This window comes from Lissotriton vulgaris, chromosome 4_1, assembly GCF_964263255.1.
Source record: "Lissotriton vulgaris chromosome 4_1, aLisVul1.2, whole genome shotgun sequence".
NCBI classification, from domain to species: domain Eukaryota; kingdom Metazoa; phylum Chordata; class Amphibia; order Caudata; family Salamandridae; genus Lissotriton; species Lissotriton vulgaris.
This window is the reverse complement of record NC_141691.1, coordinates 678,053,091-678,071,055: the sequence shown is the minus strand read 5'-3', so window position 1 is coordinate 678,071,055 and position 17,965 is coordinate 678,053,091. Positions and strand designations below refer to the sequence as shown.

The 17,965-nt window shown below is 44.9% G+C and overlaps 1 protein-coding gene across 1 annotated transcript in view; it reads right to left on the bottom strand.

Annotated features, from left to right (window-relative positions):
• The window catches only part of COBL (cordon-bleu WH2 repeat protein), a 955,089-nt gene that overhangs the window by 506,053 nt on the left and 431,071 nt on the right, over positions 1-17,965 (bottom strand). The window contains exon 5 of the mRNA XM_086964957.1: positions 10,669-10,897. Coding sequence (XP_086821083.1) covers positions 10,669-10,897 — 229 coding nt within the window. The remainder of the gene's footprint in view (positions 1-10,668; positions 10,898-17,965) is intronic.

The window sequence follows — 17,965 nt, the reverse complement described above, 5'->3', positions numbered from 1 at the left end:
ATAACAGTAAAAAAAGCAGGATCGCCGAAGGCACAGGGAGAAATGTATTGTCTCAGGTCTCAAAAAACTTTCTACTCAGCATCACATCAGCGGACACCACTTTATGGATGTCCCTTGAGCCAGAACAGTCTACCACCTCTTCATTCTTTCTAGCTAAACAGACACCTTTCTAAATAACCCTAAAAATGCCCAGAGATAAAGCCTGAACCGTATAACTTTTACAGAGTACTTTTTCAGGCCAAGAATGTCTTCCTTGTAAACTATGCAACAAGCATTACAAAGCCAAAGGGTATGGGTTTAATGTGCAAAGACATGCAGCATAAGCACCTTAGAGCGAGTCACTCAAAAGACAGCCCGCAGGAGGGCTCATAGAGGGCTATCATTGTTAACTAGCCCATCATGCAGTTCAGAGGAAGCACTGTAGTGGAGGGGAAGGATACTTCCGAATGAATTCAGTGAGAGATTAATGCTCCACAGGGCTGAGCCAAGGCGTATTGACAAAGTTGCAAGTCAATGGCTGGAAGAGGCCCATCGAAGAAAGCCAATAGTCGAAAGGGGTGGACACAAGGCCCTCTCTATGTATACTGTAAGAAGCAGGTCTCATTGACAGCTAAATTGTCAAAATTCAAACCTAATAAATGGAGTTCTTCATACATAGATGGCATCATCCCCTGGGATAACTATATGAGGATGATAAAAAAAAACTAAAGCAGTGGAATGGAGATCTTCTGCCACCATACACTATCCAAAAAAATCTGTTTGCCTCCGAATAGAGTTTTATTTCATAGGCAGACAAGCCAATTAGGGCTTCGCTGCATCAATGCAGATTTTAGGTTTCCCTTAAAAGTCTATTGGTTCTTCTTATGGCTTATGTTGGCAATCACATTAAATGCTGTGCCTGTCTCGTGTCTGCTTCTCTTCAATATCACCAATCTTTTGCGTAAGTTTTTCGTGCATCTTTCTTATTCTAGTTTTTTGTCGTCATAGCAGAGCATTTATTGAGGAAGCCCAGATGTAGGACACTCTGGTCTGTCCTACCTACACAAGGCCCATATTTATATAGTGTTTTTATGGCATGTTTTCAGTTAATTTGTAGCGTTGGGTATTTTCGGCGAAAGCTTAGAGTGAAAAAGTGGGACCATATCTGATATTTTACATTCAAGACTACTGTTCAGGAGTAAAAATAATGCAGTCCCTAGTGTGTTGCATGTGGAATCCCTTGTCTACGCAGTTGGTAGGTAAGAAAAGAATCAGGACGAACCACATGTCCTACAGGAGTTGGGAGTCACGCGACTATCACATGGCTAGTGTGCAGGGCAGGTTTCCACCATCACCGTGCCCTGGTCAGGCATGAACCTCTTTCACACTGACCGCTCAGAACTGGTTATAGGTTTACACTAAGTAAGGAAAGCAGGGGTATAGTCAGTGCTTAATTTGAGCAAGTGGTTTCGGGTGCTCAGCACCAGAACTAATTGTCAGCACCAGTACTTGTGACAGTCTACCACAAGGTGGTGCTGTCTAGATAATTTAGAGATGACCACAACAACAGTTAGATATTAATTAAATATACATAAAAAATGACTATTATCTGCTGTCTAAGTCATTCTTATAGCTTTAGGGGTGTATATTAGTCAGATTGTCAAACTTGTAGGAGTGTGATGGTTAGTAATTGTGTTGTTGCTATCATTCGCAGCATGGCAGGGGCAATATGTAGTGCAAGCTGCAGTGGCCTCCTGACAAGAGCCCTGGCACTTACTTTATTTTTTTACAAATTAAGCACCGGGCATAGTTATCGGAATTGCAGTTGATGTAGTGGTACTGGGGTCCAGGGCTATGAGGACCCACTGTGCCCCTCAGAGTCCTGGCTACGACGTGCTTATGTTTTTCTACCAAATGAGAGGATGGGGGCCCGATTTGCCTACAACAGGATGTGGCTTCTTTGCTAGTGGGATTTGTATGGTGCAAACCATGTCAAGAAGTCAGCGGGGCGCTGTCCAGGGCCAAAGGCAAGCATATAGTTAATGAGCTAGGAGAGGGAGTTGGACAATGGATTATTACTGCATTGTAATTTAATGTTCTTGGTGCTGTTTGTTACATTTTATGCTTTCCATTGCGCCTTACAAAGGTTTGCTCCACGCCTTATTCAAAGTAAATCACAAAAGTAAAACAAAGACCATTTGTGACTTTAAAACGTGGCCATTCTGATTTACAAATCAGGTGTGCAAAAAGGAAAAAAAAATGGCGTCTTTGTGCAGCATGACACACACTTTTGCAAACAGTATTATTAAAAAAAACAATATATTTTGTTATCTGTCTTGAGTATACAACAGACATGAAAACCGCCGACGTCGGAACAACCTCAGCGTTCTAGGTGTACCAGAGGGAGTGGAGGGTGAGGATGTTCGTAGATAAGTTATCGATTTGTTAAAGGAGTCACTCCCAGAGCTCACAGACTGGAACTGGACATTAGAGGTGCAGCGGGCACATAGGATTCCATTCATGCAAAAGCAACCAGTAAAACCTGGGTCATTGCCACATGCTATTCTGGTTTATTTTGGCAGTTTTTTGTTGCGTCAAGCTATTTTCGAAAAGGCAAGACCAGAAGCAAGACGAACCAGAAATGAGATTTCATACTTTGTTCGCCCAGACTTCTGCCACACCACCGTCTGGCTGGGGCAGATGATAAAATCTTTTCAGGATAAGAAGGCTCAGGCTTTTTTAAATAACCCTGCCAGGTTAAAAGTTATATGGAATGGACAAACACGGTTTTTTATGTCCGAGATAAAGGCTAAGGAGTATCTGGATAGCTTAGCAGGGTAAGCGGGAGCATAAGAGAGTAGAACCTGGTGTCCCTTTTTTTCCGCTCTTTCTCTTTTCCCTTTTTTGCTCAGGGGTATTTTCTTTTAGTCCCCCTTTCTCTTTTTTAGCACAGTTAATATAGTTAAAACATTGAAGGGGGGTATGGTCAAGTCAAGTCAAGTCAAGTCAAAGAATTTATATAGTGCACTACATACCCAGAGGGTCTCAAGGCGCTTAGGGAGGGGAGGAGGATTACTTGTCAAATATCCACGTTTTAAGTTGCTTTCTGAATGCTAGGTGGTTCTGGGTAAGGCGAAGGTAAGTGGGGAGTGAGTTCCATGTTTTGGCTGCCAGGTATGAGAAGGATTTGCCTCCCATGGTGGTCTTGTTGATGCGAGGTACAGTGGCGAGGGCTTGGCTGGAAGAACGTAGTTGGCGGGAGGGGGTGTAGAAGGACAGTCGTGAGTTGAGGCAATCTGGTCCGATGTCGTAGAGTGATTTGTGTGCGTGGGTTAGCAGTCGGAAAGTGATCCTCTTATTGACGGGTAGCCAGTGGAGGTCTTTCAGGTGACCAGAGATGTGTTCGTTACGCGGGATGTCTAATATGATCCTGGCTGAGGCGTTTTGGATTCGTTGGAGTTTCTTCTGGAGTTTAGCGGTGGTACCTGCGTAGAGGGTGTTTCCGTAGTCCAGTCGGCTCGTGACCAGAGCATGGGTGACTGTTTTTCTGGTTTCGGTGGGGATCCAGCGAAATGTTTTTTTGAGCATGCGAAGAATGTTGAAGCAGGATGAGGATACGGCGCTGACTTGTCTGTTCATTGAAAGTGAAGAATCCAGGATAACGCCTAGGTTCCGTGCATGGTCTGTCGGGATGGGTGCTTTTCCAAGGGCTTCCGGCCACCAAGAGTCGTCCCATGCAGAGGGGGATGTACCTAAGATGAGGACTTCTGTTTTATCTGAGTTCAGTTTCAGACGGCTGTGTTTCATCCATTCGGCAACTTCTTTCATTCCTTCGTGTAGGTTGGTTTTGGCGGTGCTGGGGTCATTGGTGAGAGAAAGGATCAGTTGAGTGTCATCCGCGTAGGAGATGATGTTGAGATTGTGTTGGCGAGCGATGGCCGCAAGGGGGCTCATGTATACGTTGAAGAGGGTGGGACTGAGTGAGGATCCTTGTGGTACGCCACAGATGACTTCAGTGGCCTCGGACTTGAATGGTGGAAGGCGGACTCTCTGGGTTCTTCCGGTGAGGAATGAAGTGATCCATTCAAGTGCTTTTCCTTGTATTCCGATGTTTCTGAGGCGTTGTAAAAGGGTGCTGTGGCAGACTGTGTCGAAGGCTGCAGAGAGATCGAGGAGGATGAGGGCGACTGTGTCTCCATTGTCCAGTAGAGATCGAATGTCGTCTGTTGCTGCGATGAGGGCGGTCTCAGTGCTGTGTTTTGCTCGGAAGCCAGATTGTGAGGAGTCGAGGGATTTGTTGGCTTCGAGGAAAGCGGCGAGCTGGTTGTTGACAGCTTTCTCGATGACTTTGGCCGGGAAAGGAAGGAGCGATAAGGGGCGGTAATTTTTGAGTTCGGTGGGGTCCGCTGTGGGTTTTTTCAGAAGGGCGGTGAGTTCAGCGTGTTTCCAGCTTTCCGGGAAGGTGGCGGAGTTGAAGGAGCAGTTGATGACGTCTCGAGTTTCGGTGCTATGACGGAGTCTGCTTTGTTGAAGATGTGGTGAGGACATGGGTCTGTGGGGGATCCTGAGTGGATGGAGTTCATCAGGCGGATGGTGTCCTCAGTGGAGATTGGGTTCCAGTCGTTAAGGGTGTTCAAGGGGGGAGAATGTTCAGCATATGGTTGGGTGGGTTGGTCTCCGGGTTGGTTGTCGAAGCTGTTGTGGATGTCTGCAATTTTGTTGTGGAAGAATAATGCCAGGGAGTCGCAGAGGGCTTGAGAGGGGGTGATGTCGTTGGAGTTGGCCGAGGGGTTGGTAAATTCCTTGACGATGTTGAAAAGTTCCTTGCTGTTGTGGGCGTTGTTGTCTAGTCGATCCTTGAATGCTGTTTTCTTGGCCTTTCGGATTAGTTGGTGGTGTGTGCGGGTGGCGTTTTTGAAGGCGTCCTTGGTGCTAGTGGTTGGGTCTTTTTTCCAGGCCTTTTCAAGGGAGCGGCAGAGTTTCTTGGACTTCTTAAGATCATCGTTGAACCATGAGGCCTTCTTGCTGCCAGGTTTGCTTTGACGTTTTTTCAGTGGTGCTAGGATGTCGGCGGTGTTGGATAACCATAGGGTGAAGTTGGCGGCGGCTTGGTCTGGGTTAGAAGAGTGGGCTGGGGTGTTTAGAAGGAGCAATGAGGAGATCTGGTCGATGGTGATTTTGTTCCAGTTTCTTTGCAGCATTTGCAGAGTAAAATTGTAGATTACCTATGGCTCTTAGTTATGTGCGAGGCATCCATCACACACAGACCTATGTCTGAGTGTTTCTCGAAAGGGATGGGGGGTGGGTGGGGGGTCAGGAAGGTAGAGGGGGGGTGGGGGTAAATTGCAAAAAAAGAAACATACCCAGAGGAGAAGGTGAAATAAGTAGGCAATTAAAAAGTATGTATCTAACCCAGAGAATGCGCTATGTGAATGGCATAGTGGCAAAAAAATGGATGAAGAGAAAAATAAATAACTGTTTGTAGAGCAAGGAACGGTTAAAATCAAATTTAGATGGGGAGGGTGAACATTTACTCGATTAATATAGCAGGGCGGAATGATCCGATTAAGAGGGGTAAATTGGGGGAGTTGGTAAAGCTGCATTCATTTGACATTGTATGCCTGCAGGAGATCCATCTCCCCTGGGATAAAAGACACTTGATTACAATTCAGGGCTATAACCTATTGACATCTACATCTCAAACGTCAAACATCCGAGGGGTAGCTATTCTAGCTAAACCATCTTTGGGCCACCCCAAGCGGAAGTTAGTTGATCCACTGGGCAGATAGGCAATAGTTGAGTTTGGGATGGACCTCACTATATGTTCAATCTATGGGTCAAATTATGATGATCCTCAGATTTTTGAAGATCTTGAGCTAGAATTAGCAAACATGGCCGATGCCACTAATTGTGTGTGGGAACTTAAACATTGCCTTAGATCCACAGCCGGGGCATAAAAAACAAGGAGGGTATCAGGGACGGAAACCAAGGGTCTATAGGGCATTAACCTCACTTAATAAGAGCCATGGTTTAGTGGGTATGTGGCTGGCTAAAAATACATCTTCAGATGCAGGAAGTACATATTATTCCCTCATAAAAAGTATGTTAGAATTGACTATTTTTTCGGGGCAACAATTCTCCTTAATAAAGCCAGTGTAAGGATTTTGCCTAAAATAATATCGGATCACAATCCATTAATTCTGGAGGTGGAAATTCTGGGCTTTACAAAAGAGAGGGGGAGATGGTCATTTGGTAAAAAAATTGCTGGTTAATATAGATTATATTGAGCATATTAAATAATGGACAGTTGACTACTTCGATATCAATAGATATAGCACCTCGAGAATAGTTGTCTGGGATGCGTTCAAGGCGGGTTTGAGGGGAGAAACGATTAGCTATGTGGCCAAAGCATGAGCGCTGCATTTGGGGAAAAATCAAGAGCTAATGTGTAAACTCAAAATGGCAGAGGAAGAGCATTCTCAAGCAGGGGAAGGAGACAACACTAAATGAGGGACAGATATCGGCTCTTAAGGCGGAAATTAACGGGTGGCTAGCACAGAAAACAGCAGAGGAATTTCAGTCACGTCGGAGTAGTTTGTATGAGAGTGGAGAATCAGTTGGGAAGAGACTAGCTCTCCGCACTAGACAAAAGTCAGCTCAGAACCAAATTTTAGCTATAAATGTGGGAGGAGTGGTACGTACGGATCCGGATGATATAGCCCGGACTTTTCAACATTATTATCAAAGACTGTATTCTGAAGAAGGGGGTAGGGAGGAAAGGATGATATTGAGTGATATTACCCAGATGGTGACAGTGAGGGATCTGGAAGAGGCTTTAGATGAAGATTCAAAGCGAGAGCTAGAATCGGAAATCTTACAGGATGAGATTTTATTGGCCTTAGAGAGCATGGCGTCAGGAAAGGTCACAGGCCCGGATGCAATACCCCTTGAGGTTTATAAAGTTCTGGGGATGACAATAATACCACTCTTATTAGATCTTTTTAGAGGTATTCAGTACAATGGGAATACTCCAGAGTCTTGGAGAGAGACCAGGATTGTATTTTTTCCAAAAAGGGTAAGCTCCCAGATAACCCAGGGTCTTATAGACCAATATCCTTAATTAACACAGACACAAAAATATATTCTAAGGTTTTAGCTACTCGGCTGGGAAGGGTCATTGGCCATCTGGTCTCCCCGTGGCAACACGGTTTTATACCAGGGAGAGAAACAACAGACCACATCCACAGAGCAATCTCATTATTTGATATTGTTTCCGAGACGGGGGGACCGATGGCCATGATCCTTCTTGACGCCGAGAAGGCATTTGATCGCATGAACTGGGAATTTTTATGGTGGATTCTAGAGTTAAAGGGGTTTGGTCAGGGATTTATTAGAGCAATCAAAGCTATGTATCGAAATCCAAAAGCTCGGATACAAGTGATAGGAAGAGAGTCAGGCGAGGTTTTTATATTGAGGGGAACCCGTCGAGGATGTCCCTGCTCACCCATCTTATTCGTGATATACATTAACCCATTAGTGGAGAAGCTTTTACAGGCACATAAAATTAAACCTATATGCACCAGGGAATACTAAAGTAAAATACTGGCCTACGCCGATGACGTGGCTATCTTAACATCAGACCCTAAAGAGGACCTAGATGAAATTAACTGTATAACTGAGGAGTTTGGTATGTTATCTGGATACCGTCTGAATAGAGAGAAAACCATTGTTGTGTGTACAGATAATGTTGATTTTGATGATGTAAGGCGAGCGGAATCGGCAGTCTATTTAGGAGTGCGTATTACGGCAAGAGTGGATAATATTATTAAATTGAATTTTGATCCACTTATTAAAACTATAGCTCCAGAACTGAAGAGGGTTAATGGAGTGCACTTATTGATTATTGGAAGGGGAAACTTTTTGAAAATGACTGTTTTGCCCAAATGTTTATATTTATTTAAGTCAACCCCGTTGGCTGTGGAGGATCACATAATTAAAAGCATTAACTCTATGTTTTCTAATTTTATATGGCAATATGGGAAGGTGAGGAGGTCTATGAAGTTTCTAACATTGACTCAGGATCGAGGAGGCTTGGCTGCTCCAAATATTACATTATATTACTGGGCCACCTTGCTGTATCAAATAGCCTTTTTACTGAAAATAGACAGGAATGGTGAGGAGGGTATGAGCGAGGGAATTTAAACAGTGTTCGAGCTGGCAATAGGAGGTGAGGCCTCAGGGCTTCTATTGAAAAAAATAGAACAAAGTTATTACAAGAAAGTCTGGTTTAAAATTATAAAGAGTGCTTGGAGGATCTGGAAACAGGTATTAAAGTTTATGGGAATCCCTAGGGTTATGCAATACACTCCCTTGTGGCATGTATCGTTTGTTCCGAGAGATGCCTATGATATTACAGGGCAGGAGTGGGAAAATAAAGGGGTTATTACTATTGGAGACTTTTATGGGGGAAAACAGCAACCCGAATTTTCTGAATTACAACATCAGTTTGGCATTTCCCCAAATCAATTTTTTTAATTCATACAAATTAAGAGTATCCTTATGGCATATAGACCAAGAGTGATGATTGAGAGGTTTCCTCTGATGGATCAGATTGGAAGGGATTCCTGTAGGATTCGAGGCTTATATAGGCTTTTACTAGCGGCATTCCCGGACGATTTAGAAAAAAATGAGACATTATGGGCAGCAAAACTGAATAACCAGGATGTAGACATCTATAGGAGCTTAGATTTATCTGCTGAAATCTTCATATCCTCTAACTTGAAAGCTCAGTTATATAAGACCATATTTAATCTTTAATTTACACCAGCAAAGTTATTTTCTTGGGGGAAAAGGGTTGATGATAAGTGTCCTAGTTGCGGGGTGGGCCCGGCCACCTTGGTACATATGCTTTATGAGTGTGCGGAACTGGCCCTCCTAAAAGCGGGGATCCTTGGGTTTTGGAAAACCCTATCTGCTGGCGACTTTGAGCTGACCCCTACGTTAGCTATCTTGGGATATGATAACACCCTGGGGTATAATAAAGAACAAGAATATTGCCTTTTCTTAGGAACAGCTATTTTTAGAATAATGCTAACAGCCTGTTGGAAGGATAAAGATCCACCTACTTTTCAGATGTGGTTAGCTAGGCTGCTAGGGGTATGGAAACAAGAGGCAGCCCTGTATGCATGTAGAGGGAGGAAAGCCAGGAGTCGGGGCTAAAAATATGGGCATGCATAGCAGAGTGGAGTGGTGAAGCCTTGAGCTTTTGAATAATTAGAATACATGTAATGGGATCAATCCAGCTATAAAAAGGAAATCTAAATGGTTGGGAATAGGTCTGGGCTGTGTACAGTATAATTGTACCTTTCTCTTATCGTTTGTATATAGCGTCTGTAACATTGTTAGTAACTTTTTATTGGCTCATATATGAATGGAATGGAATTCGATATGATATTGTGTATTATGTTAGAACTGGTGCCTATGTTCTCTTCCCTTTTTGGAGGCTGATTAGTTATTAGGGGGGAAAGGAAAGAAAAAAAAATGAATAGGCTTTTCTCAATTTTCTTCCAGAGCATATTTATGGACTGTAAAAGTTATTCTTGTTTTTTGTTTTTCCTCTTCTTTTTCCGCACAAATTATGTATTACTTATGTAAGATTGGTTACTCTGGGTAGAATTAAAAAAAAAAAGAGTATACAACAGACACATGTACTCCTCGATCCGCCAGGAGTGGCACAGGATTGTTTCTTCCGCCCTTGCAGGGAACATTTCACCAGTCCCTCCTGCACCTCTTCTCCCAGCCTACACCTTTTCACCCTCAACCCTACTAAAGCAAGACTCCTGACTGCCTCCTCTGACACGCACGCTTTGTTTCGCCAGTGTATCCTGTAACACCCTTACACAATGGCTTGCTTCTGTGTCCCCACCCTCCTCGGCTTAATCTGGTTGCACAACCATTCTGTTTCCTCTAACAACCACTGCTTTCCTGGTCACTGCAGCATCCCTTCCTTTTCACACCAGCAGTAAGGAGCTCCCACCCATCCTACACCGAGCCAGGCTCTCTGTCCACAAATGTAGTCACCCATCTGTACCGGACAGAGAAGCCAATTCATTAGGAGGTAATGAGTGGACGCTGGTCAGGGGAGATTACTTTCCGCTAAGCGACAGGGTTGAAGGCCCCACCTTACCTTGACTTCAGCCCGGTGGATTAAATGTAGTTAATGCCATTATGTTTGCAGACAATGTGAGAGAGGGTGGTGAAGGCTCCTCCAGGTGAGAAAAGCAGCCTCCTCCCTACTTAACATTTTCCATCAATAACACGATTTGTGCAAAGCACCAGATGTCACCCTGCCCTGGCCTGTGCATTGAGAGCCTGTCTAGCTTGCACGAAATGAAGAGTGTACATGGAAGCCGGGCTCCCGGCTGGGAGAAACATGTGCTTCATAAAATATTTAAAGAGGAGAAATAAATAAATGAAGAAGGGGATTGCAGAAAGCAGCAGCAGTAAAGACACTTGTTGATCGGATACAAATAAGAGCTCAACCTACGCCATTTCCTGCACACCAAGGAAAAACGTACAGAAGGCAAGCCTCTCCTTCAGTGTAATTCTGAAAGCACCATATTATTCTCCATCACACACACCGAGAGTTGACCAACACAGCGGAAACACCACAGAGACCCCTCCACCTACCTCTTTGGCTGTCCCAGGCATACAGCTCTTTGACCCCCAGCTCGTTCAGGGACTTGGCGGGGTCCAGGGCCTCCCTGGTGACATTGTCCCGCAGGAGGATGGTGTGGGACGGGCCGGACTCGCACTTCTCGCAGATGGCCGGCAGCAGCTCCCGCACCGGCACCTGGGGGTTCACCCGCAGCACCGTCTTCTGCGTCCAGAGAAAGTTCACCACCAGCCGGACTGACTTCTGTGGAGACAGGAGAAGAGGGGACGTCAGTCACCCGGCCGCCGAGCTCCACTGACAGCCAGTGCAGCGAGTGCAACACCTTTCTATTCTCCTCACCGGGTCCTTTACAGGCAAACCTCGTGACTCACGAGAGGTGGGAGGGGCTCGCGACACAGAGAGGTTCCTTCAGGCTGGCCCTTCTTATTTCTGATTAAGGACATAATCTTCCTAACAATGCGCTAAGGAGGCTTCCCTCCCTCGCAGACAGGTGAATCACCGCTGCAGGTGAACAAACGGGTAAGCAAGAGCTTCAATCAAACATACACTCCTTATTGAGAGCGTGGAATGCACAATCCACGCCTATAGGTAAAACAACCCTTGTGTGCCACAAAGACAGACACAGTCGATCCGGGCACTCTTTGTTTTGGAATGAATAGTATCAAATGTCACACTTTTCTTATAGGAGGTGGAACATGTCAGCATCCCAGTGACAGCAGGAAACGTCTCCGTCAGCAAAGGTTGTTATTCTTAAAGGGTGCAGTATGCACCACTAACGCACTGGCGCTACCTGCAGCTACATCTTGTGTTCCTGGGCTACAGAAAATATATAAAGCAAGGCTTGGGGCACAGGGCGCTTGGTGACTGTTAGCCCCTGCCACCAGATCGGACACAAGCAGGCAGTCCATGCCTCCCTGCCTCTGGTCATCTATGCGGAAACCCCAGCCTTCAATATAAAATTGTGTTTTTAGCAAGTATTCTGTTTTATGTATTCAGTGCAACTGGCCTGCGTGTCCCCACTTTGCACTGCTGTCCACTGGGCACAGCTGCCAACAGTACAAGGTCAAAATGCAGACACCAAAAAAGGCCCTTCACAGGCATTTTTAGCTACAATCCCCCTACACTGAAGACAAGCGCAAAGCACAGCCAACCAAAACACCCTTCAAATGAGCCATTGAATTGTCTTTTGCACCCAGGATGTCAGACGCTAACAATAACACCGGTGACGCCATTAATGCCCGTTATAAATACTTACCTGGGGTGTGGATCCCTGGAAAGTTGTTCAGCTTGAAAGTTGACATGATCACCTTTCATGGAAATCTGAGACTTCTTAAATAATTCCACCCTTATGTTTCCTGCTCCCACTGAGTCAACAGTTCAACAAGGTCATCAAAGTCATTACTGGAGACAAAAACCACGAGGCAGTTTCAAGTGGAAGTTGTAAGAAGACAAAAGGAAATAAAAGAGAGTGGCAAACTACATAAACCACAGCTCTTCCAAGGCCATGAAGGTGAAGATACAGGCACTTTACTCTTTCCTCCACCGAAGGCACGTAGAAGTGCAAGGCCCCACTGACAATGATTTACGAAGCATTGTCCTTTCTTCTGGTGAGGAAGTGTATGCTGTGAAAGTGCATCAAAGCATCTCTGACTAACTGAAGTGTATTAACCCCTTCACTGCGGCGGCTAATCCGCCTCAGTGCTAAGGGGGCGGGCGGAAGAGCGGCGGGCGCATGCTGGTGACGGAACCGCTCCGTCACCAGCCGCGGTTGCGCTGTGCTTATGACGGAGCGGTTCCGTCACGGCCCCGCCCGCTCAATAGAACGTTCAGCGCAGGAACCGCTCCGTCATCAGCACAGAGCGACCGCGGCTGATGACGGAGTCGTTCTGGCACCAGCAGGGGAGGGGTTAAACTACCTTTGCCACCAAGTAATGGCTGGCCGCAAAGCTACTCTAAAAATTATAGAATAACGCGAATGGTAGTAAGCCGAAAACATTCTCAGTAACTCTCTTTTCATTAGTGGTCGCCCCATGCGACACTCTTTAAAGGAAGCAATTTTCAATGTCACTAGCCAATAGGCATATTTTTTAACTGTATAAAAGGCCATATTTTAAGGCATTTAAAGGATTAAGAGCAAATATGAAAGGAAACAGATGTCTCAGATATTCCTTAATCTACTTAAAAGACACTTTAGGTAAACAAAAAAATGTCTATAAGCACAGACTGCAAACAGATAAATATATACGTCGAAATCAGCTCGGGACAAGTTGTACTAAATAATGATACATTTTTAAAGGAAACAAAATGCCCCCATTGCTCACCAAGTAATGGGAGTTATTGCAATGACAGACATAGCCAAGGATCTGCATTCTAGAACTCCAAGTTTATTTCACTGTAAAATGTATGGAAAGTAAGCAGAGTGGTACCTACCACTAATGTTCATTTATTATGCTGCACATGCGCCCTGCTACGTTCTCCAACTAAACCAGCTTTCCCAACGTTTCACTGGTAAAAAGATGGCTCTGTCCAGCTGCGACTGGGGAAATGAGTGACCATGCAAAACACTAGTTAATACCGAGCATGGATGAACTATCATTATAAGAGACCTAATTTGGTCATATTTATAGTTATGTAGTTTCAAGGATAAATTCTTCTTTGCAGAAGGTGGCACTAAAAACACAACATAAATGTGCATAGCAGAACAAATACCAGAACTCAAAGGGAATAAAGAATGTAAGACATTCTGTAAATTGTAATTCTAAATTGATACTCGTATAACGCACTACTCACCCGCAAGGGTCTCAAGGCGCTTGTACGAATACCGCTGTGGAACCCATCCTGGTTTTCCCTGAGAGGCATCCACTCCTGGGCACCCCCAAGGTGGAGGCCAGGCAACCTTAGCGTTGTGGGGGCTGTTGTGGAGATTAAGCAAGCTATTGCCCAGAGTTGCAAAGTGGAACTCCATGATTGGAATAGGTACCGAGGCGAGAATTATCAGGTCCGTGGAATTTTGAGCCCAAGACCTGCCGAGGCAGGGAATTGAACCCTGGTCCCAGGCCAGACCTCTGCATCAGGGTCTGCAGCTCTAACCATTGAGCCACACTTCTCCTTCTGAAATATAGCTTAATCAACGCACAAATCTGTTCTTTGGTATATCTGAAAGTTAGCATCTGCAAAAAGTGTGACAAGGAGACCATGTTGCAGAACTTCAGATCTCTAAAAAGCTGCATATCTCACAAAGGTTGGAGAGATACAGGGAAAGGAATTAATAAATATGAACACATACTGTAGCCAATAACTTTAACATTGTGGACCATTTATTATCAGATGTGAACATTTTCCCTGTGGAACATGTCTAAAAGGAAGAAATACAGGACTCCACAGAAAATGTCTGGATGTGCCGTTTACAATAATTGCATCCAGATGGACTGAACATCATTGATAATGCCACCTAATTACTGCATTTCCCAAGATATTTCGGGACTGCATTGAGTCCACATTAGAAATGGAATCTTCACTCATGATTCCTTGTGAAAATCCAGCAGTGTCAGCCATGCAGCCACTGAGCAAACAATCTTGTACTAACTGAGGAAGGCGGAAAATGAAACAAAATATATTTTTGTTCTTTGTTGAGTTCATCTGTTTGAGTGACTTTTTTCTTAGATATCTTATTTCTTTGTGGCTCATTGTATCCTTCTGAAATTCGTTTTGCCCTGGTTGGCTACTGTTTTCTTGTAATCCTTCACCTTCAAGTATATTGTTTCTGGAATTACAAACCTTGTACTCTTTGGATCCGACACTCAAGCCAGAAGCAACCACCATGTATTCTAGATATGCATTGTTCATCCAAGAGAAAATCAGTCAATAGCAAATTTACACATTTATTGAAATCTCAACATCTATCCCTCCTGGTGTTGTGATCCTTCATCTATAGAGAGCTAGTTAGATAGATAGATAGATAGATAGATAGATAGATAGATAGATAGATAGATAGATAGATAGATAGATAGATAGATAGATAGATAGATAGATAGATAGATAGATAGATAGATAGATAGATAGATAGATAGATAGATAGATTGATTGATTGGTTGGTTGATAAATACCGGCACACAAAAAAAGAAATTGTGACAATGGTACATAAGTACTCCTGCGAGACCCTGGGTGGTCATCCTGTGAAATACTACAGACCTCCCAAGGTATGGCCACTCAAGTGTCACCATCACGGTACCCCATTTAAGCTTCACTGGGTAAAGCTTGTACGGTTCCACAGCACCACTGAAGTGAACCTCGAGGGTGGCACTGCTGGAGTACCGTGGTACCATGAAAAAATAAAAAATAGATAAATGAAATGTGCAGTGGGCGTCTGCAGGGGGATTGGCCTCCTGCGGGTGTTGGCCAGAGGCAGCGGGTTTGGGTGCAGGGCTTGAGGCCAACACTGAGCTGTGCTTGGCTGATGAAGACTCCACACCGTACAAGGCCTACAGCTGTGCACAGCGGGAGGTTGGCCACCCATGGGGGCTGGGCACAGGGAGGGTGAAGCTGGAGAGCTAGTACTGCAGGAGTACTGTGGTATCAGGAAAATAAACCAAATAAAAATAAAATGTGGGTTAGGTTTCTGCGGAGGGTTGGGGGCAGGGTTAGCCCAGAAGCAATGCCCTGCTGACAACCGCCTGCTGCACATGATCAAAGGCCATTTGAAGCAGAAGGTCGGCTGCATGAAGCGGTAGGTTGGCCATGCATGGGAGAAGTTGGCCGCCCAGTCAGGTTTGGCGCGGGCCAGGCCCTATAAGCAATTCCCCGATGTGCATGGCCGAAGACTATGCGCACTGGGGGGGTGGGCTTTGGTTCCCACAACTGAGCTACGGCACAGGACCTGGACAGAGGCCAGACTTGGCTTCCAAACCTCACTGCACACGGCTGAAAGACCTGTGTAGCAAGATAGTTGGCTGAATATAGTATAAAGAAATAGAAATTCACCGAAAAGAGGTTAAAGTGACTGAATAGTTAGGTATGATAATAGGCTCTTACCTTACATTAAAAAATTTCAGAAATTCACTGAAAAAAACAAAGGTTAAAGTGACGTAATAGTTCGGTATGGTAATAAGATCTGGTGGCATGGTGGAAAAAAATATAATAGACTGGAATGCTGCCTGTGTAATTACAAGTGGCTGAGATAAATTCAATCATTTCACCCATCCCTTTTTTGCATTCTTCAAAGCTTAGAACAAACTGGACGGAAACCACTGGCACAGTACCTACTCTCCTGAGGCAAGGGAATGTTACACTCAAGTCCTAGCAACAGACAAACGAGTGATACGATCAACAAAGTGCAGAAATTACTCATGCATGGGTTGACCAAACTGTCAACTTGATCACAGAATTATTCAGTCATGAAACAGCTGGCAGCTCCTCTAGATAAACAGGGTGGTTTCCCTTCCTAGTAACACCTTTGTGATTCTCTTTCTAACTTCTTGTTTGAAAAATAGCTAATATAAAGGATACAATAAAGAAAGAAACCGCACTACTAATCACTGAAGAGAGTTGCCAGCAATATTTTCTCATTCAGTGCAATTTTGACCTCAGAAGTTCAGGGGCTGAATTATGACAGTGCCCCGGGGCCACAACGGGCATTTGCGTCCGCTTTTGCGCGTTCCGGGGCAAGTGGCGGCACAAGCTTCGCCCCACTGCCTGGCTCAGAGCCAGCAAATGTAAAACAAAACGATGTTCTTGCATCTTTTTATTTAGCATTTGCCGGCTCTTAGCCAGTGGTTTTGGGAGGGGCTGGGACAAGGCATGGGAAGGGGGAGGGAGAGTGCTATGTGCACGCCATTCCCTAAGTGCAAGGTGGTGGCAGATCCATGTGTGTTTGTTGTGAAGAGCTCGTGCAGATTGCGAGGGGATCCTCCTCTGCATGCTTGTTAAGCCCAGTGCTAAACGCTGTATTTTTAAAATCCCCCCTGTTAAAAGCGCACCTTCTACAATCCGATGCAATTGATGTAACAACTGTTATTTTAAAATTTATTTTAACCTACTATCAGTACTGTGATTACTCTGTACCCCTAGCCCCGCTCCACCGCGGCTCCGTGCCGTTAGTGTGGAGGGCAGGGTAGAGCTCCATTGTGCATCAGGTCCGGCTCCCAGACCAGAATGGAGTTAGCGTTCCAGCTGGGGGCGGGGATTAGACCTTAAAAATGGCTACCCGGAAGCGCAGCGGTCGAGCGCAGCGGGAGCGCCGTCACCGCGCCGAAGCCGCGCCAAAGGGGTGCCAGTCTGCGCCAGTCCGCGCTGTGCGCCACATCCCCTGGCCCCCGCATAACCCACTATACAACGAAGGTAACAACCTATTCTAGAGCGCAGCTTCTGAGTATAGGAAACACTGTAAATTACAAGAGCTGTACTCACTTTGAAACAGATTCCTTTTGTAACCTACTTTCTAACGCCTGTCTGAACTGCTCATTTAAGATTACGTCACCTTACTCACAGCAAGCATCCCTCCTGGTCCCTAGAAACGAAGATAAACACATAATATGCACACTTATAAATGCACGCTCTCTTATAAAACATAGGGAAGACGTGGCGGAACTCATAGCCAACCAAAATATAGACGTTCTGTTTATAACTGAGACCTGGGCAGATCTAGCATCTGGCCCAGATTTTAGTATAGCCACCCCGGACGGCTATCATGTGATTAGACTAGACAGACCATCTGGCAAAAGGGGCGGCGGTCTAGCTATTATACACCGAGCCAATTTATCTATAAAAACAGAACCATTAGATTACGATTTTGCTGAAGTTTTAGGTTTCACAATTACTCTCTCTCCTATACAAACCTTCAAGGGAACTCTGTTGTATCGACCACCTACCTCACGCATACCTTTCTTGAAATCCCTTAATTTCCTATTAGAACCAGTAGCTGCCAATTCGGACTACACAATATTGGGAGACTTTAATTTTCATTTAGAAAATCTTGCAGATAAAGACTCGGCCACTCTTATCTCGGACTTCTCGGCCGCTGGCTTAGAACAGCGGGTCTCCTCAGTCACTCATCAAGCAGGAATCATCCTGGATGGCTTATTTACAAACAATTCTCATATTACTTACCCTACAGTGTTCCCGCTTATATGGACGGATCACTCGGCAGTGAAATTTACTATCTTAGTCAGGAATCATAAAAATGTATCCCCTCCCATTCGCCCCCAGATTAAATGTTGTGACTGGAAAAACATTGATCCCACCGTTTTACATAATACCTTGGAGTCCACGAGACCAGAAGACATATCTGATCCACATAAAGCATCTAATAACTAT